At 40.9% G+C, this 22,038-nt stretch overlaps 1 protein-coding gene across 1 annotated transcript in view; it reads left to right on the top strand.

The window, feature by feature from the left end:
* TM9SF2 (transmembrane 9 superfamily member 2) overlaps nt 1-22,038 on the top strand; it is a 179,704-nt gene that overhangs the window by 62,108 nt on the left and 95,558 nt on the right. Inside the window, exon 5 of the mRNA XM_053707814.1 lies at nt 1,327-1,456. Within this exon, the coding sequence (XP_053563789.1) occupies nt 1,327-1,456 (130 nt within the window). The remainder of the gene's footprint in view (nt 1-1,326; nt 1,457-22,038) is intronic.

The following is a 22,038-nucleotide window of genomic DNA, read 5'->3' as shown; positions in this document are numbered from 1 at the left end:
TGTTAGCAGTCCGTCGGTTGGTGTTGGTTATCTATCTTTGGATGCTTTTTCCTTGCCTGCAAGTATTTTATTTCAGAGTCATCCTGGTACGACTGCAGCATGTGGTGTTCGGAGGTTGCTCTCTGGGTTTGATGCACGTGTTGACTGCGAATATTTCGATATTCAGAGTTCCTGGCGACTTGGGGCTCCGGTTTCAGTTGGTTTTTTTCAGGGCGGTTGCTCTGTTGTTTTTTTTTTTGGAGATCTTTCTTTTTTTTCTGATTCCCGGTCCCACCCTTGGGGTTCTGTACAGTTTGGGGTTTGGGCATTGCCTTCCCTTGTTTTCAGGATCCCTTAGGGTTTCTGTGAGCTTGGCTCGCTTATTGTGGTTTTCCATTTTTTATTTGGATCTTCTTGCACCCTGTTTAGGGTTTTCCAGGAATCCTTGTTTGTTCCTCCATGTCCTCTCACTTTTGGGAGTTTTTGGTTCTCGTTCCCCTTTCTCTTTTAGGGGGGTACGGTTGTGGACCAACCTTGGGGCGATGGGTCCCCTCGAGGAGTGTTGGCTCAATTGAGGCTGTCTTCTGAGGTTTCTAGCAAGGCTGTGGTCTATCTGCAAGTCAGTGTCCTTGGGGCCTATTTTCCTTTTCAATGTTTTCTTGGCCTCTGACAAAGCAGGATTTTTGTTGGGTTGTGGTTTCAGGCTTGGTGCCTTCAGAATGGGCCGCCTGTTGTACCCTCCCGTTTTAGAATTCAGTGTCCTCTATAGCTTGGGTATCGTTTTCCCAAAAGTAATGAATGCAGCTGTGGATAATTTTCTTTTCTTCAGATGTAAAGAGACCACAGCTCCCCACCCTTGTTTTTATGTAGGGCGGCTGTAATTTTATTCTTCTGTGGGAGGGGAGGAGTATTTAATCCTTTGGCTGGGTTGTCTTTGCCGCCTTCTGGTGGCCAGGTTCTGAATTCCCAAAAGTAATGAATGAAGCTGTGGACTCTCTCCATCTGAAGTAAAGAAAATTATCAGGTAAGCATAATTTATGTTTTTATTTATTTGAGCTATCTTGCTAAACAAGTAGGCTTTATCCAAGTGATAAAGTGAGATGCAAATGGACCAACTATAAAGATACTTGCAAGATGCATCATTATTTATGGAAACAAAATATTTTGATAAAATGTATGTCTTATTCTTAACTTAGTGCTTTTGCTGACATGGTTCTAAAAACTGTCTGTTGCTGTTACTGTTTTGAGTAATCTCCTACATGGTCACTGAGGACCTTTTTCCCCAAAGATTTCTACTGTACATAGAGATATGATTCCTAATATATTTATATTTTTTTTTTTTTGTAGGATTGTTGATAATATGCCAGTTACATGGTGCTATGATGTTGAAGATGGACAGAAATTTTGTAATCCAGGTTTTCCCATTGGATGTTATGTCACTCAAGATGGTCATCCTAAAGATGCATGTGTGATAAATGTAAGCCATTCGTTTAAGGGAACAAATGAACTTTTGTATTGCAAAAGATCTGTATATGGAATTGATGGTTTCAAAAGCATTTAATAGTCATGTTTATTCTATGTGGATTGCTTTATATGAAATTTACTCCTTGAAACCATTGTTTCTCTTTTTTATGTGGATAATTGGGGTCAGATATAAACACGCTCCTATACTGCTCAAGCAATTACTGTATAGCAGTCAACATTAGGGTTCTAATGTCTGCTGGATGTGGGCAGTTTAAAAAAACTAGAGTTGTATAACTATTTTTTGTGAAGAATTAAAGGGACATTTTAAACTGCTGTGCACAACTACAAAAGAATAGTAACTACTCACTATGTTGTTGAATTTCATCCTGTTCCTGTACCACCTCCTTTTTTTTAAAATTTTAAATCAGTTTTCCATTTTTAATAGCTTAAAGTAAATGTAAAGTTTCATCAATTAGTGCCCGGTTTTTAAAAATACTATGGAAAACAGGGGCACTTTAATTGATGAAACTTTACATTGCACCATATTTGTAAAAATACCTCTGTCTTGAAAGCCGCTCCAGCTCTTCGCCAGCCCGTCGCAAGCCTCTTCCTATGTCAGCAATGACAATACCGGCATCCTCCAATCACGGCTCCCCCCCCCCCCGGGGGAAGCATTTCCTAAATCGGCACGGTGATTAGAGAAAGGCCAGAATCAATATTTCTGACATCATCAGCGATCCGGCTTTCAAGACGAAGAGGTAAGTATTTCTACAAATACGGTGCAAAGTAGAGTTTCATCAATGAAAGTGCCCCTGTTTTTAATAGTATTTTTAAAAACCAGGCACTACTTGATGAAACTTTTACATTCACTTTAAAGGTTCCAGATTCTTAAGCTCCGCCTCTTTGTACTGGGCACTGCCATCTTGGAGCTCAAATATTCTCAGAGTCTGTGACAGAAGCTGTGCACACACACCGATAAGTGCGATAATGTCAATTTTTACAGCTGTATCATTTGCTTGGAGTTAGTGTGCATGATACATCATGTGAGCTTTACATTTATTACACTGTTTTACAGTACAGAAAATTATATTTAAAAAAAAATACTCAACAATAATATATAGCAATGCAACCACTGCAAAAAAATTAAAATGTATGGCTCCTGCTTTGTATCATGCACCCTAACCTGAAGCACATTTTAACAGTTTTCAAAAAGTTGACAGCCTTATTAATATGTAAATGAAAACTTCTCCTGTGACTGGTTTGGAAAATACTTGAGCTCCAAGATGGTGGTGGTGTCCAGTATGAAGAGGAGGAGATTTAGTATCCGGCACCTTCAAGCTATTAAAACAGGAAAACTGATTTGAAAAGAGCTGCAGGAACAGGATGAAATTAAATAACAAAGTAAGTAGTTAGTATTATTTTGTAGTTGTGATCAGCTGTTTTATGTACCTTTTTGTTTAAACTCACCTTTTAAAGGGACAGTAAACTTAAAAGATAATGTTACATAATTCTGCACATAGTGATGAATTATGTAATATTCCTAGCAACAGCTTTAAAAATCAAAAAGATTTTAGCCCCCAAAGTTTACTTACCTCCTTTCCTCTATGCACAGAACATTGGAATGTGAAATATTTACAGTAAATACACAGTATAACACTTTATTAAATATGAATATTGCATAAATAGTATTTTACATGTTTTCAGCTACTTAACTGCAAAGGGCTCCAATGCACTTGTATATTGCAGTGCGATCTGCTCGTGTAAACGATCACTAAGCTGGAACAAGTGTCAGCTCTTGGTGATTTACATAAACAGGAGGAAAGGTCATGAAAAGCAGAAATCTTCTGCACAAAGTATATGCAGTGTGAGCGCTTCCTCCTTCCTCTCTCCCCCTCCTGGAACATGTCAGTAATTTACAATGATAATAGTGCCTGAAGCCGTGCACTGCAAACTGCTTTGCTTAGAACATAAAACTTGTGGGCATTTTGAAAAAAAAATAAAACTCTTGGGGGAGTTAAAAACAGAAGCACAGTATATAAAGCATTCTATTTAAATCCTTCTGCATAATGTGTATTACATACATAGATTGGGAAATGAAAAATATTTATACTCTGACTGACAAATAAATATGTGTCTTCAGACACTACAACTCAGAAGCTGCAGGCAGATTTGATTCCTTTAAGCACTGTATATGTAACAGACAATATGCTGTGTGTGTGTCACGTGACTGCATCATGACCATTTGACTACTGTGCCCCTGTAATTACAATATGGCAGCTTACATAGGAGAATCAAGCACTGGATCAGTGCTGTCTTCTTCAACAGTTTGGGGTAAGAGGAACTGATAAAATAGACAGCATTGATTAGTTTTTTTTTCATTAATAAAAAAAAAAAGTTTGAGCAATTTTCATCAGATGTTTAATGTCCCTTTAAAGTCCTTTGCAGTCCCTTTTCTTTTTTAAGACACGATGAGTCCACGGATCATCTTAATTACTAATGGGATATTCACCTCCTGGTCACCAGAAGTCGGCAAAGAGCACCACAGCAAAGCTGTTAAATAGCTCCTCCCTTCCCTCCCACTCCAGTCATTCTCTTTGCCAACGTTAGTGATAGGAAGTGGTAAAGTGAGGTATTAGAAAAAGATTCTTCAATCAAGAGTTAATTATTTTTAAAGTAGTACAAGATTGTGCTGCTTTGTTCTAGGGTGTAGCCGTAGTCCATATCAGTCTCTTCAGTAGAGCTTTGGTGGCTTTAGAGCAATGGGAACTTGTGGGACATAATTCTCACTGCGCCTCCCATATTCTGATGCTGCCCTTACCTTGAAAACCTGAGGGATATTTACTCAGGACTTTCGTTTATTTACAGGGCCATGGGAGGGAGAGGACCTCCTAAACCTGAGAACTGTCTTGCTGCCAGGCAGAAGATTAGGTAAGTGCTGACTTTATTTCTGGGGGTAGAAAACTCAGAATAAGTTTGGGCACTTTAGTTTCTATATACAGACCTCATGGTAGTTATGGGCTCCTTGTTAAGGGGTTACAGAGAGAGATTCTCTTAGTGTATTAGGAGTTACTATGGCAGTAGGGATGCAGGCACTGGGGCTTATTGTGAATTTCCTCTCCCGGCTGCTCTCATGACTAATAGTAGCTGACCTGGAGATTACATATGAGCAACCTTGAGCTGAAATGCAGAGTGCAAACTCAATGTGGTGATTCACTATTAACATTTAACAGACAAAGTGCTGTAATGCATGCTAACTCAGTGTGAGGGTGCTTCACTGTTAGATTTACAAATGGACTAAGCAACTACCTAAGCTGAGTCTGCTCAGTCTGTTATTTCCTCTGTGGCTCAACTTAATGATAATAGGAATGGCGACCGGGAGATGACTATTGAAACGCCCACAAGGGGCGGAGCTTGTGTGTGTGCTGTAATGCAGGGTGCAAGCTCAGTGTGAGGGGCTTCACTATTAGATTACCAAACGGTGTAAGCAAATACCCAATTTAAGAGACTGCTCAGTCCGTTATTTCTCCCGGGAGCTCAACTTAATAACTTTATAATGGCGACCGGGAGATGACTGTGAGCTTATATGGCACCAATTTAGTTGCGCAGTCCTCTACTATGCTTCCGGTTATCGGAAGGAACTGGGTATTTTAGTTATAGTGTTTTCAGTTTAGACGACAGCTTCTTCTTCCTAGTACTTCCGGTTATCGGAAGGACCTGTGAATTAATGTCAGTTTTTTTGCGCTTAAAGGACAGCGCTTCAGCTGAGTCAAAATTTTGAGCAGAAGGGCTGACAGACACTTCAACTTGATTAAGCTGAGGTGTAGAGGGGGTGTGCAATGCTTATCTGCCTATTGTTTCCTATTCAGCCACTTCTGCCAACCACAATAAAGAACGTTTTAAAATGTTAAGTATTTTATTTGATTATTCATCCATTTGTGAATCCCAAGAGACCCTACAAAGTGTTTTCCTTATGTTTTGGTACATTGTGGCAATACTAATCCCTTTCTTTGTTCATTATGTTGTAAAGAGGACTTTACTAAAGGGATAAAGAATTTTTTTCCTCAAGTGTCCAATTTTTTTTATAGCCCACACATGCAGTGCCCTTCGTTTCCTCGCAAGCTCCATTTGGAGTTGCTTTGCAAAACATTGCTCTTATAATGTCATTGGCGATATCTGTTACATTGTATGCCTTTCCCATGCTAAGCAGGGCATACGCTTGATGAAGTGTATTTAATTCTGAACGTTTCTTCCCTAAAGCCTGAAGGAGGGAGATACTTCGAGGGCATATGGGGGAAAGATCTCAGACTCAGTCTGGGTATCTCCTTTATCTGTCACTGAAGTGGTTTCTTTCAGTTTAAACGTACACACCTCCGTTTGCTACCTAAGGAGGTTCTGACGTTTCTGATCTACTAAGACATAATTTGTGTAGTCAATCTTAATCAGTATAATAAAACTAAACAAATGTTGTGGGTACCAGAAAAAGGACAGGGTACTCCTCTTTTTCTCCATATTCTAACTTGAATGGACGCTTCCTACGTCGGACTCTGAGGAGTCTTAGTGGACGATTCCCTAGGGGGTAAAAGAAAGTAGTACTCTAAGGTTTTCAATGATTACCTACAGTGATAGTCTCACTAGTGTGCAAGCATAAAGGATTAAGGTGTTGTCTATTTCTATTAGACAGACACTCCTCTCAAAAATATCCAGGACTGGATAGGGGCATTGAAGTTATCCATCTTCTTTTCTACAGATGTTTGCCTTCTGCGGGAATTTAGATCATACTTACGTTAAAGGGAAACTGAACCTATTTTTTTTCTTTCATCATTCAGATAGAGCAGCAATTTTAAGCAACTTTGTAATTTACTCCTATTATCACATTTTGTTTGTTGTCTTGCTATCTTTATTTGAAAAAAAGGCATCTAAGCTATTTGTTTGGTTCAGTACCATGGAAAGCACTTGTTCATTGGTGGATACATTTATCCACCAATCGGCAAGAACAACCCAGGTTGTTCACCAAAAATGGGCCGGCATCTAAACATACATTTTTGCATTTCAAATAGAGATACCAAGAGAATGACGAAAAATTGATAATAGGAGTAAATTAGAAAAAATTGCATGCTCTATCTGAATCATGAAAGAGAAAATTTGGGTTCAGTGTCCCTTTAATGACCCGCAGTGCATTAGGGTTAAGATCCTGATTGCGGATGTCTTATTTAAGTCTAAAATTCTAGTGATCCTTACAAGGGTAAGACCTTGTTTGGGCTGGAGTTGTCGGTGATATCTATGATATTTTGGATATATAAAGCGGATATCAGAGTAATCTTCTTTCCTTTCAAATTTCAGGGAAATCCTTCTACTCCCTCTTCCAAGCGGGAGGGCTCACCTTCGATCTGAGACAGGATCTTGTGGGGGGCAGATTGTCCTTCTTTGTTCAAACAAGAAGTTTAAGATTTTTTCCTCCCAGGGGCAGGTTCTGCCTTCAAGATCTTCGGCAGGCCAGAGAGAAGGAGAGGCGTTTTTTATTCTTGTATGGATCTTCTCCGACCTGGGGGTGATAGTTTCTGTTCCACGACAGGAACGAGGTCTGGTCATTACAAGTGCCTAAGGTTTGCCTTTCTAGTCAAACTTTTCCTATTTGGGGACCTTCCCTTCGGTCTTGCTACAGCTCCCAGAATTTTTTTCAAAGGTTTTGGGGTTACTGTTGATAGTGCTTTGGGTACAAGGCATTGCTGTGGCGCCCTATAGGGACGATAACCTGCTCCAGGCGCCATTCTTTCAACAAGCGAAATTCCTTACGGCAACGTTGTCTTCCTTCCTGCGATCACTTGGTTGGAAGGTGTATTTGGAGAAGAGCCGTTTAATTCTAAAAAGGTCTATCTTTTTAGGATCATTGTAGTTTTTCTGACAGAAGTCAGGAAACAAAGAATTTCGGCTTTGGTCTAGCTCTGCAGTCCACTCCTTGACCATCAGTGGAGACCGCAATGTACATCAACCGGTTTGGTCGGGTTTACCTCATACTTCTGCAGTTTATCATGTTCAGAGTTGTGACAACAATCGCCAGCCTGTTAGAATGGGGGCTGGGTATCTCTAAAAGCTCAGGGGTTTGGACTTAGTCAGATTCTTTTCTTCCTATAAACATTCTAGAGCTGAGAGTATCTTCAATACTCTTCTGACCTGGCCCCATTGAGACTCGGTCCAGTTTATCTGGTTCCAAGTGGACATTTACATCAATCGTCTGGGAGGAACGAGGTGTTACTTAGCAATGACAGAGATAACCAAAATAATTCAGTGGGGGAAGATCCACACTCGCTGTCTGACGCCGGTCCTCATCCCAGGAGTGGTCTATGGGGAGGCGTCCTTTTTGAATGGGCAGACTTTTCATCCCTCTTGGTAGAGTACCAGGTTTTCTTGGTACGAGTCAAGGTCCAGGGTTCTTCAGGCGGTACTGATAGATGTCCTGGCGGCATCTTAGATTTTCATATGTACCTGTTTGTTTTTCTCTATCGGGTCGTTGCTCAAATAGGGCAGGAGAGGGCCTAGGTGAAGAGGGTTTGGAAAAATCCCTTTTTACTCCTGCCTGGCCTTGCAGGATTTGGTATACAGATTCAACAGAAATGTCTTCTCTGCCACCCTGGAGTCTTCCGTTGGGGAAGGACCTTCTAATGCAGAGGCCCCTTCTTTCTCCAACATAGGTGTGTCCGGTCCACGGCGTCATCCTTACTTGTGGGATATTCTCTTCCCCAACAGGAAATGGCAAAGAGCCCAGCAAAGCTGGTCACATGATCCCTCCTAGGCTCCGCCTTCCCCAGTCATTCTCTTTGCCGTTGCACAGGCAACATCTCCACGGAGATGGCTCAGAGTTTTTTGGTGTTTAAATGTAGTTTTTATTCTTCTATCAAGAGTTTGTTATTTTAAAATAGTGCTGGTATGTACTATTTACTCTGAAACAGAAAAGAGATGAAGATTTCTGTTTGTAAGAGGAAAATGATTTTAGCAACCGTTACTAAAATCGATGGCTGTTTCCACACAGGACTGTTGAGAGGAATTAACTTCAGTTGGGGGAAACAGTGAGCAGACTTTGGCTGCTTGAGGTATGACACATTTCTAACAAGACTTGGTAATGCTGGAAGCTGTCATTTTCCCTATGGGATCCGGTAAGCCATTTTCTTAATTTTCAATATAAGAATAAAAGGGCTTCACAAGGGCTTTAAAGACTGGTAGACATTTTTCTGGGCCAAAACAATTACTTTATAAGCATATTTAATGGTTTATAACTTTGGAGAGTTATTTTAATCTTGGGAATTTTGTTAAAAAAAACGGCAGGCACTGTATTGGACACCTTTTTCACTGGGGGCCTTTTTCTAGTCATAGGCAGAGCCTCATTTTCGCGCCACTAATGCGCAGTTGTTTTTGAGAAGCAAGGCATGCAGATGCATGTGTGAGGAGCTCAGGTCCACTGAAAAAGCTTATTGAAGGCGTCATTTGGTATCGTATTCCCCTCTGGGCTTGGTTGGGTCTCAGCAAAGCAGATACCAGGGACTGTATAGGGGTTAAATGTAAAAACGGCTCCGGTTCCGTTATTTTAAGAGTTAAAGCTTTCAAATTTGGTGTGCAATACTTTTAAGGCTTTATGACACTGTGTGGTGAAATTTTGGTGAATTTTGAACATTTCCTTCATACTTTTGCGTATATTCAGTAAAAAAGTGTGTTCAGTTTAAAATTTAAAGAGACAGTAACGGTTTTATTTTAAAACGTTTTTTGAGCTTTGTTATCAAGTTTATGCCTATTAACATGTCTGAATTATCAGATAGACGATGTTCTGTATGTTCGGAAGCCAAGGTTCCTCTCCATTTAAATATATGTGATGAATGTGACAAACAAAGTAGGGACAATGATGCCTCTGATAGTAATGTTGCCCAAAATGATTCCTTAAGTGAGGGGAGTAAGCATGGTACTGCATCATCTCCTTCTATGTCTACACCAGTCTTGCCCACTCAGGAGGTCCCTAGTGCATCTAGTGCGCCAATCCTCCTTACTATGCAACAATTAACGGCTGTAATGGATAATTCTATTAAAAACATTTTAGCTAAAATGCCCACTTATCAGCGAAAGCGCGACTGCTCTGTTTTAGATACTGAAGAGCATGAGGACGCTGATGATAATGGTTCTGTCATGCCCTTACACCAGTCTGAAGGGGCTAGGGAGGTTTTGTCTGAGGGAGAAATTTCAGATTCAGGAAAAATTTCTCAACAAGCTGAACCTGACGTTATTACATTTAAATTTAAATTGGAACATCTCCGCGCTCTGCTTAAGGAGGTGTTATCTACTCTGGATGATTGTGACAATTTGGTCATTCCAGAGAAATTATGTAAGATGGACAGGTTCCTAGAGGTCCCGGTGCCCCCCGAAGCTTTTCCTATACCCAAGCGGGTGGCGGACATTGTAAATAAAGAATGGGAAAGGCCCGGCATACCTTTTGTCCCTCCCCCTATATTTAAGAAATTATTTCCTATGGTCGACCCCAGGAAGGACTTATGGCAGACAGTCCCCAAGGTCGAGGGGGCGGTTTCTACTCTAAACAAACGCACCACTATCCCTATAGAAGATAGTTGTGCTTTCAAAGATCCTATGGATAAAAAATTAGAGGGTTTGCTTAAAAAGATGTTTGTTCAGCAAGGTTACCTTCTACAACCAATTTCATGCATTGTTCCTGTCACTACAGCAGCGTGTTTCTGGTTCGAGGAACTAGAAAAGTCGCTCAATCAAGCATCCTCTTATGAGGAGGTTATGGACAGAGTTCAAGCACTTAAGTTGGCTAACTCTTTTACCTTAGACGCCACTTTGCAATTAGCTAGATTAGCGGCGAAAAATTCAGGCTTTGCTATTGTGGCGCGCAGAGCGCTTTGGCTGAAGTCTTGGTCAGCGGATGTGTCCTCCAAGAACAGATTGCTTAACATCCCTTTCAAGGGGAAAACGCTGTTTGGCCCTGACTTGAAAGAGATTATTTCAGACATCACTGGGGGAAAGGGCCACGCCCTTCCTCAGGATAGGTCTTTTAAGGCTAAAAATAAAACAAATTTTCGTCCCTTTCGCAGAAACGGACCAGCCTCAAATTCTACATCCTCTAAGCAAGAGGGTAATTCTTCTCAAACCAAGCCAGCCTGGAGACCGATGCAAGGCTGGAACAAAGGTAAGCAGGCCAAGAAGCCCGCTACCGCTACCAAGACAGCATGAGATGCTGGCCCCCGATCCGGGACCGGATCTGGTGGGGGGCAGACTCTCTCTCTTCGCTCAGGCTTGGGCAAGAGATGTTCAGGATCCTTGGGCGCTAGAAATAGTTTCTCAAGGTTATCTCCTGGAATTCAAGGAACTACCCCCAAGGGGAAGGTTCCACAGGTCTCAATTGTCTTCAGACCAAATAAAAAGACAGGCATTCTTACATTGTGTAGAAGACCTGTTAAAAATGGGAGTGATTCATCCTGTTCCATTAGGAGAACAAGGGATGGGGTTTTACTCCAATCTGTTCATAGTTCCCAAAAAAGAGGGAACATTCAGGCCAATTTTGGATCTCAAGATCCTAAACAAATTTCTCAAGGTCCCATCGTTCAAGATGGAAACCATTCGGACAATTCTTCCTACCATCCAGGAAGGTCAATTCATGACCACGGTGGATTTAAAGGATGCGTATCTACATATTCCTATCCACAAGGAACATCATCGGTTCCTAAGATTCGCCTTTCTGGACAAGCATTACCAGTTTGTGGCACTTCCATTCGGACTAGCCACTGCTCCAAGAATTTTCACAAAGGTACTAGGGTCCCTTCTAGCGGTGCTAAGGCCAAGGGGCATTGCAGTAGTACCCTACTTGGACGACATACTGATTCAAGCGTCGTCTCTGCCACAAGCAAAGGCTCATACGGACATTGTCCTAGCCTTTCTCAGATCTCACGGGTGGAAAGTGAACGTAGAAAAAAGTTCTCTATTCCCGTCAACAAGAGTTCCTTTCTTGGGAACAATAATAGACTCCTTGGAAATGAAGATTTTTCTGACAGAAGCCAGAAAATCAAAACTTCTAAGCTCTTGTCAAGTACTTCATTCTGTTCTTCTTCCTTCCATAGCGCAGTGCATGGAAGTAATAGGTTTGATGGTTGCGGCAATGGACATAGTTCCTTTTGCGCGAATTCATCTAAGACCATTACAACTGTGCATGCTCACACAGTGGAATGGGGATTATACAGATTTGTCCCCGACGATCCAAGTAGATCAGAGGACCAGAGATTCACTCCGTTGGTGGCTGACCCTGGACAACCTGTCCCAAGGGATGAGCTTCAGAAGACCAGAGTGGGTCATTGTAACGACCGACGCCAGCCTGGTGGGCTGGGGCGCGGTCTGGAAACACCTGAAGGCTCAGGGTCTATGGTCTCGGGAAGAATCTCTTCTCCCGATAAACATTCTGGAACTGAGAGCGATATTCAATGCTCTCAAGGCTTGGCCTCAACTAGCAAAGGCCAAATTCATAAGATTTCAATCAGACAACATGACGACTGTTGCATATATCAACCATCAGGTGGGAACAAGGAGTTCCCTGGCGATGGAAGAAGTGACCAAAGTAATTCACTGGGCGGAGCTTCACTCCTGCCACTTGTCTGCTATCCACATCCCAGGAGTGGAAAATTGGGAAGCGGATTTTCTGAGTCAGACTTTTCATCCGGGGGAGTGGGAACTCCATCCGGAAATCTTTGCCCAAATAACTCAATTATGGGGCATTCCAGACATGGATCTGATGGCGTCTCGTCAGAACTTCAAGGTTCCTTGCTACGGGTCCAGATCCAGGGATCCCAAGGCGACTCTAGTAGATGCACTAGTAGCGCCCTGGACCTTCAACCTAGCTTATGTGTTCCCACCGTTTCCTCTCATTCCCAGGCTGGTAGCCAGGATCAATCAGGAGAGGGCTTCGGTGATCTTGATAGCTCCTGCGTGGCCACGCAGAACTTGGTATGCAGACCTGGTGAATATGTCACCGGCTCCACCATGGAAGCTACCTTTGAGACGGGACCTTCTTGTTCAAGGTCCGTTCGAACATCCGTATCTGGCATCACTCCAACTGACTGCTTGGAGATTGAACGCTTGATTTTATCAAAGCGTGGGTTCTCAGATTCTGTCATTGATACTCTTATTCAGGCTAGAAAGCCTGTAACTAGAAAAATTTACCATAAAGTATGGAAGAAATATATCTGTTGGTGCGAATCGAAAGGATTCCCATGGAACAGGGTAAAAATTCCTAAGATTCTGTCCTTTCTACAAGAGGGTTTGGAGAAAGGATTATCTGCAAGTTCTTTGAAGGGACAGATTTCTGCTTTATCTGTTTTACTTCACAAGAAGCTGGCGGCTGTGCCAGATGTTCAGGCTTTTGTTCAGGCTCTGGTTAGAATCAAGCCTGTTTACAAACCTTTGACTCCTCCTTGGAGTCTCAATTTAGTTCTTTCAGTTCTTCAAGGGGTTCCGTTTGAACCCTTACATTCCGTAGATATTAAGTTATTATCTTGGAAAGTTTTGTTTTTGGTTGCAATTTCTTCTGCTAGAAGAGTTTCAGAGTTTTCTGCTCTGCAGTGTTCTCCTCCTTATCTGGTGTTCCATGCAGATAAGGTGGTTTTGCGTACTAAACCTGGTTTTCTTCCGAAAGTTGTTTCTAACAAAAATATTAACCAGGAGATAGTTGTGCCTTCTTTGTGTCCGAATCCAGTTTCAAAGAAGGAACGTTTGTTGCACAATTTGGATGTAGTTCGTGCTCTAAAATTCTATTTAGAGGCTACAAGGGATTTCAGACAAACATCTTCCTTGTTTGTTGTTTGTTCTGGTAAAAGGGGAGGTCAAAAAGCAACTTCTACCTCTCTCTCTTTTTGGCTTAAAAGCATCATCAGATTGGCTTATGAGACTGCCGGACGGCAGCCTCCTGAAAGAATCACAGCTCATTCCACTAGGGCTGTGGCTTCCACATGGGCCTTCAAGAACGAGGCTTCTGTTGATCAGATATGTAAGGCAGCGACTTGGTCTTCACTGCACACTTTTGCCAAATTTTACAAATTTGATACTTTTGCTTCTTCTGAGGCTATTTTTGGGAGAAAGGTTTTGCAAACCGTGGTGCCTTCCATCTAGGTGACCTGATTTGCTCCCTCCCATCATCAGTGTCCTAAAGCTTTGGTATTGGTTCCCACAAGTAAGGATGACGCCGTGGACCGGACACACCTATGTTGGAGAAAACAGAATTTCTTTCATGTAATTAGCAAGAGTCCATGAGCTAGTGACGTATGGGATATACATTCCTACCAGGAGGGGCAAAGTTTCCCAAACCTCAAAATGCCTATAAATACACCCCTCACCACACCCACAATTCAGTTTTACAAACTTTGCCTCCGATGGAGGTGGTGAAGTAAGTTTGTGCTAGATTCTACGTTGATATGCGCTCCGCAGCAAGTTGGAGCCCGGTTTTCCTCTCAGCGTGCAGTGAATGTCAGAGGGATGTGAGGAGAGTATTGCCTATTTGAATGCAGTGATCTCCTTCTACGGGGTCTATTTCATAGGTTCTCTGTTATCGGTCGTAGAGATTCATCTCTTACCTCCCTTTTCAGATCGACGATATACTCTTATATATATATATATATACCATTACCTCTACTGATTCTCGTTTCAGTACTGGTTTGGCTATCTACTATATGTAGATGAGTGTCCTGGGGTAAGTAAGTCTTATTTTCTGTGACACTCCTAGCTATGGTTGGGCACTTTGTTTATAAAGTTCTAAATATATGTATTCAAACATTTATTTGCCTTGACTCAGAATGTTCAACTTTCCTTATTTTCAGACAGTCAGTTTCATATTTGGGATAATGCATTTTAATTTAACATTTTTTCTTACCTTAAAATTTGACTTTTTCCCTGTGGGCTGTTAGGCTCGCAGGGGCTGAAAATGCTTCTTTTTATTGCGTCATTTTTGGCGCTGACTTTTTTTGGCGCAAAAATTCTATTTCCGTTTCCGGCGTCATACGTGTCGCCGGAAGTTGCGTCATTTTTTGACGTTATTTTGCGCCAAAAATGTCGGCGTTCCGGATGTGGCGTCATTTTTGGCGCCAAAAAGCATTTAGGCGCCAAATAATGTGGGCGTCTTATTTGGCGCGAAAAAATATGGGCGTCACTTTTGTCTCCACATTATTTAAGTCTCATTTTTTATTGCTTCTGGTTGCTAGAAGCTTGTTCTTTGGCATTTTTTCCCATTCCTGAAACTGTCATTTAAGGAATTTGATCAATTTTGCTTTATATATATGTTGTTTTTTCTCTTACATATTGCAAGATGTCTCACGTTGCATCTGAGTCAGAAGATACTACAGGAAAATCGCTGTCAAGTGCTGAATCTACCAAAGCTAAGTGTATCTGCTGTAAACTTTTGGTAGCTATTCCTCCAGCTGTTGTTTGTATTGATTGTCATGACAAACTTGTTAAAGCAGATAATATTTCCTTTAGTAAAGTACCATTGCCTGTTGAAGTTCCTTCAACATCTAAGGTGCAGAATGTTCCTGATAATATAAGAGATTTTGTTTCTGAATCCATAAAGAAGGCTATGTCTGTTATTTCTCCTTCTAGTAAACGTAAAAAATCTTTTAAAACTTCTCTCCCTACAGATGAATTTTTAACTGAACATCATCATTCTGATTCTGATGATTCCTCTGGTTCAGAGGATTCTGTCTCAGAGGTTGATGCTGATAAATCTTCATATTTATTTAAAATGGAATTTATTCGTTCTTTACTTAAAGAAGTCCTAATTGCTTTAGAAATAGAGGATTCTGGTCCTCTTGATACTAAATCTAAACGTTTAAATAAGGTTTTTAAAACTCCTGTAGTTATTCCAGAAGTTTTTCCTGTCCCTGATGCTATTTCTGCAGTAATTTCCAAAGAATGAGATAATTTGGGTAATTCATTTACTCCTTCTAAACGTTTTAAGCAATTATATCCTGTGCCGTCTGACAGATTAGAATTTTGGGACAAGATCCCTAAAGTTGATGGGGCTATTTCTACCCTTGCTAAACGTACTACTATTCCTACGTCAGATGGTACTTTGTTTAAGGATCCTCTAGATAGGAAAATTGAGTCCTTTCTAAGAAAAGCTTATCTGTGTTCAGGTAATCTTCTTAGACCTGCTATATCTTTGGCTGATGTTGCTGCAGCTTCAACTTTTTGGTTGGAAACTTTAGCGCAACAAGTAACACATCGTGATTCTCATGATATTATTATTCTTCTTCAACATGCTAAAAATTTTATCTGTGATGCCATTTTTGATATTATCAGAGTTGATGTCAGGTTTATGTCTCTAGCTATTTTAGCTTGAAGAGCTTTATGGCTTAAAACTTGGAATGCTGATATGGCTTCTAAATCAACTTTACTTTCCATTTCTTTCCAGGGTAACAAATTATTTGGTTCTCAGTTGGATTCCATTATTTCAACTGTTACTGGTGGGAAAGGAACTTTTTTACCACAGGATAAAAAATCTAAAGGTAAAAACAGGGCTAATAATCGTTTTCGTTCCTTTCGTTTCAACAAAGAACAAAAGCCTGATCCTTCATCCTCAGGAGCAGTTTCAGTTTGGAGACCATCTCCAGTCTGGAATAAATCCAAGCCAGCTAGAAAGGCAAAGCCTGCTTCTAAGTCCACATGAAGGTGCGGCCCTCATTCCAGCTCAGCTGGTAGGGGGCAGGTTACGTTTTTTCAAGGAAATTTGGGTCAATTCTGTTCACAATCTTTGGATTCAGAGCATTGTTTCAGAAGGGTACAGAATTTGTTTCAAGTTGAGACCTCCTGCAAAGAGATTTTTTCTTTCCCGTGTCCCAGTAAATCCAGTAAAAGCTCAAGCATTTCTGAAATGTGTTTCAGATCTAGAGTTGACTGGAGTAATTATGCCAGTTCCAGTTCCGGAACAGGGGATGGGGTTTTATTCAAATCTCTTCATTGTACCAAAGAAGGAGAATTCTTTCAGACCAGTTCTGGATCTAAAAATATTGAATCGTTATGTAAGGATACCAACGTTCAAGATGGTAACTGTAAGGACTATCTTACCTTTTGTTCAGCAAGGGAATTATATGTCCACAATAGATTTACAGGATGCATATCTGCATATTCCGATTCATCCAGATCATTATCAGTTCCTGAGATTCTCGTTTCTGGACAAGCATTACCAGTTTGTGGCTCTGCCGTTTGGCCTAGCTACAGCTCCAAGAATTTTTACAAAGGTTCTCGGTGCCCTGCTGTCTGTAATCAGAGAACAGGGTATTGTGGTATTTCCTTATTTGGACGATATCTTGGTACTTGCTCAGTCTTTACATTTAGCAGAATCTCATACGAATCGACTTGTGTTGTTTCTTCAAGATCATGGTTGGAGGATCAATTTACCAAAAAGTTCTTTGATTCCTCAGACAAGGGTAACCTTTCTGGGTTTCCAGATGGATTCAGTGTCCATGACTCTGTCTTTAACAGACAAGAGACGTCTAAAGTTGATTACAGCTTGTCGAAACCTTCAGTCACAATCATTCCCTTCGGTAGCCTTATGCATGGAAATTCTAGGTCTTATGACTGCTGCATCGGACGCGATCCCCTTTGCTCGTTTTCACATGCGACCTCTTCAGCTCTGTATGCTGAAGCAATGGTGCAAGGATTACACGAAGATATCTCAATTAATATCTTTAAAACCGATTGTTCGACACTCTCTAACATGGTGGACAGATCACCATCGTTTAATTCAGGGGGCTTCTTTTGTGCTTCCGACCTGGACTGTAATTTCAACAGATGCAAGTCTCACAGGTTGGGGAGCTGTGTGGGGATCTCTGACGGCACAAGGAGTTTGGGAATCTCAGGAGGTGAGATTACCGATCAATATTTTGGAACTCCGTGCAATTTTCAGAGCTCTTCAGTTTTGGCCTCTTCTGAAGAGAGAATCGTTCATTTGTTTTCAGACAGACAATGTCACAACTGTGGCATACATCAATCATCAAGGAGGGACTCACAGTCCTCTGGCTATGAAAGAAGTATCTCGAATTTTGGTTTGGGCGGAATCCAGCTCCTGTCTAATCTCTGCGGTTCATATCCCAGGTATAGACAATTGGGAAGCGGATTATCTCAGTCGCCAAACGTTGCATCCGGGCGAATGGTCTCTTCACCCAGATGTATTTCTTCAGATTGTTCAAATGTGGGAACTTCCAGAAATAGATCTGATGGCGTCCCATCTAAACAAGAAACTTCCCAGGTATCTGTCCAGATCCCGGGATCCTCAGGCGGAGGCAGTGGATGCATTATCACTTCCTTGGAAGTATCATCCTGCCTATATCTTTCCGCCTCTAGTTCTTCTTCCAAGAGTAATCTCCAAGATTCTGAAGGAATGCTCGTTTGTTCTGCTGGTAGCTCCGGCATGGCCTCACAGGTTTTGGTATGCGGATCTTGTCCGGATGGCCTCTTGCCAACCGTGGACTCTTCCGTTAAGACCAGACCTTCTGTCACAAGGTCCTTTTTCCATCAGGATCTGAAATCCTTAAATTTAAAGGTATGGAGATTGAACGCTTGATTCTTGGTCAAAGAGGTTTCTCTGACTCTGTGATTAATACTATGTTACAGGCTCGTAAATCTGTATCTCGAGAGATATATTATAGAGTCTGGAAGACTTATATTTCTTGGTGTCTTTCTCATCATTTTTCCTGGCATTCTTTTAGAATACCGAGAATTTTACAGTTCCTTCAGGATGGTTTAGATAAGGGTTTGTCCGCAAGTTCTTTGAAAGGACAAATCTCTGCTCTTTCTGTTCTTTTTCACAGAAAGATTGCTATTCTTCCTGATATTCATTGTTTTGTACAAGCTTTGGTTCGTATAAAACCTGTCATTAAGTCAATTTCTCCTCCTTGGAGTTTGAATTTGGTTCTGGGAGCTCTTCAAGCTCATCCGTTTGAACCTATGCATTCATTGGACATTAAATTACTTTCTTGGAAAGTTTTGTTCCTTTTGGCCATCTCTTCTGCCAGAAGAGTTTCTGAATTATCTGCTCTTTCTTGTGAGTCTCCTTTTCTGATTTTTCATCAGGATAAGGCTGTGTTGCGAACTTCTTTTGAATTTTTACCTAAAGTTGTGAATTCCAACAACATTAGTAGAGAAATTGTGGTTCCTTCATTATGTCCTAATCCTAAGAATTCTAAGGAGAAATCGTTGCATTCTTTGGATGTTGTTAGAGCTTTGAAATATTATGTTGAAGCTACGAAATCTTTTCGTAAGACTTCTAGTCTATTTGTTATCTTTTCCGGTTCTAGAAAAGGCCAGAAAGCTTCTGCCATTTCTTTGGCATCTTGGTTGAAATCTTTAATTCATCTTGCCTATGTTGAGTCGGGTAAAACTCCGCCTCAAAGGATTACAGCTCATTCTACTAGGTCAGTTTCTACTTCCTGAGCGTTTAGGAATGAAGCTTCGGTTGACCAGATCTGCAAAGCAGCAACTTGGTCCTCTTTGCATACTTTTACTAAATTCTACCATTTTGATGTATTTTCTTCTTCTGAAGCAGTTTTTGGTAGAAAAGTACTTCAGGCAGCGGTTTCAGTTTGAATCTTCTGCTTATGTTTTTCGTTAAACTTTATTTTGGGTGTGGATTATTTTCAGCAGGAATTGGCTGTCTTTATTTTATCCCTCCCTCTCTAGTGACTCTTGTGTGGAAAGATCCACTTCTTGGGTAGTCATTATCCCATACGTCACTAGCTCATGGACTCTTGCTAATTACATGAAAGAAAACATAATTTATGTAAGAACTTACCTGATAAATTCATTTCTTTCATATTAGCAAGAGTCCATGAGGCCCGCCCTTTTTTGTGGTGGCTATGATTTTGTATAAAGCACAATTATTCCAATTCCTTATTTTATATGCTTTCGCACTGTTTTTATCACCCCACTTCTTGGCTATTCGTTAAACTGAATTGTGGGTGTGGTGAAGGGTGTATTTATAGGCATTTTGAGGTTTGGGAAACTTTGCCCCTCCTGGTAGGAATGTATATCCCATACGTCACTAGCTCATGGACTCTTGCTAATATGAAAGAAATGAATTTATCAGGTAAGTTCTTACATAAATTATGTTTTATGTTTACCTGATAAATTACTTTCTCCAACGGTGTGTCCGGTCCACGGCCCGCCCTGGTTTTTTAATCAGGTCTGATGATTTATTTTCTCTAACTACAGTCACCACGGTATCATATGATTTCTCCTATGCAAATATTCCTCCTTTACGTCGGTCGAATGACTGGGGAAGGCGGAGCCTAGGAGGGATCATGTGACCAGCTTTGCTGGGCTCTTTGCCATTTCCTGTTGGGGAAGAGAATATCCCACAAGTAAGGATGACGCCGTGGACCGGACACACCGTTGGAGAAAGTAATTTATCAGGTAAACATAAATTCTGTTTTTTTCAAAATCTAGTTTCTCTGAAGCTGGCTGCTTGGAGATTAAACGCTTGATATTATCCAAGCGAGGTTTTTCCATTAGATTTGGCGTAAATGTCTCTATTCGTGCGAATCCAAGGGATACTCATGAAAGGATTCCTAGAATTGTCTTTTCTCCAAGAGGGTTTGGAGAAGAGATTGTCATCAAGTTTTTTTAAAGGGTCAATTCTCTGCCCTATCTATTTTGTTACACAAGCGTCTGGCGGGATGTTCCAGATGTGCAATCTTTTTGTCAGGCCTTGGTCAGGATCAGGCCTGTCTTCAAACCAGTCACTTCTCCATGGAGTCTTAATTTAGTTCTCAAGGTTTTTCAAGGGGCTCCGTTTGAGCACATGCATTCCTTAGATATTAAGTTGTTTTCTTGGAAGGTTTTATTTCTTGTTGCTATTTCTTCTGCTCGGAGAGTGTCTGAACTCTCGGCATTGCAGTATGAACCTCCTTATCTTATCTTCCATTCGGATAAGGTAGTTTTATGTACTAAGTTAGGTTTTCTTCATGAGGTTGTTTCTGATCGGAACATTAATCAGGAGATTGTTGTTCCTTATTTGTGTCCTAATCCTTCTTCTCAGAAGGAACGACTTTTACACAATTTGGACGTGGTCCGTGCTTTAAAGTTTTACTTGCAGGCGACCTAAGGACTTTCGTCAGTCTTCTTTGTTTGTCATTTTCTCAGGAAAATGTAAGGGACAGAAAGCTACGGCAACTTCTCTTTCTTTTTGGCTGAAGAGTATCATACGTTTTGCATATGAGACTGCTGGACAGCAACCTCCTGAGAGAGTTACGGCTCATTCCATGAGGGCTGTTGCTTCCTCATGGGTATTCAAAATTGAGGCTTCTGTGAAACAGACTTGCAGGGCTGCTACTTGGTCCTCTCTGCACTCTTTGTCAAGATTTTACAAATGTAACACTTTTGCCTCGGCTGAGGCCGCTTTTTGGGAGAAAGGTTCTTCAAGCAGTGGTGCCTTCCCTTTAGGTTCCCTGTCTTGTCCCTCCCGTATCATCTGTGTACTCTAGCTTGGGTATTGGATCCCATTAGTAATTAAGACGATCCGTGGACTCATTGTGTCTTAAAAAAGAAAAGAACATTTATGCTTACCTGATAAATTTATTTCTTTTTTGACATGAGTCCACGGCCCGCCCTGTTCTTGTAGACAGTTTGTGGGTTATTGTAACCTTCTGACACCTGCACCTTGGTTTTTCCTTTCTTTCCTTAACTTCGGTCGAATGACTGGAGTGGGAGGGAAGGGAGGAGCTATTTAACAGCTCTGCTGTGGTGCTCTTTTTCGCCTCCTGCTGACCAGGAGGTGAATATCCCATTGGTAATTAAGATGATCCGTGGACTCATCGTGTCAAAAAAGAAATACATTTATCAGGTAAGCATAATTTTTTATTTTTTCCACACCTGAGACTTCATATATTTGAGCCCTTATAACTTTTATGTAATTTTTTTAAAGTATTTTTTTATTAGTGTTATTATGAGTGTAATTTTACTTTTTAAATGTATTTTTTATGTGTTTTGTGACACTAAATACAGTAGAATTGCATAATTAACAAGTACATAATAAAAAAAAAAAAATGATTTCACACCTACTCTGAATTTCAAATAAGCAGCTGATTTTGTTGGGGGGTTTTTGGCATTTTTTTTTCCTCCCATTTTCGGGCCCCCTGTAACATGGGACATCAGCCAATCACATACTAGTATACATTCACCCTGTGAGATTGTGCACATGCTCAGTAGGAGCTTGTTCCCCTGAAAATGTGCAAAGTTTGATAATGTAAGTAAATTAGAAAGTGTCTTAAAACGGCACGCTCTATAAAAGTTTGACATAAGTGTTCCTTTAACTAGAGCTCTGAGGTTGCGCTATCCCGATGTGCGTTAAATTCAATAGCACTCAAGCAATCGCATTTACTTTCAACTTGTAATATGCACGCTACATCCGACGTGCAAACAGCCTCAATAAACCCAATATCCTTCTTGCTCAACTGTTAGCGCGCTACTCGTAATTTGGCCCAGTTCTAGCATACAGCACTGGATCATTTCTTTTATATAGAATGTTTGCTTATCCTTATTTAAAACACACTGTTGATTTGTTTT

The sequence above is a fragment of the Bombina bombina genome, chromosome 3 (assembly GCF_027579735.1).
Source record: "Bombina bombina isolate aBomBom1 chromosome 3, aBomBom1.pri, whole genome shotgun sequence".
NCBI lineage: Eukaryota > Metazoa > Chordata > Amphibia > Anura > Bombinatoridae > Bombina > Bombina bombina.
Note: the sequence above shows the minus strand (reverse complement) of the source record. Positions and strands in the feature narration are given on the sequence as shown.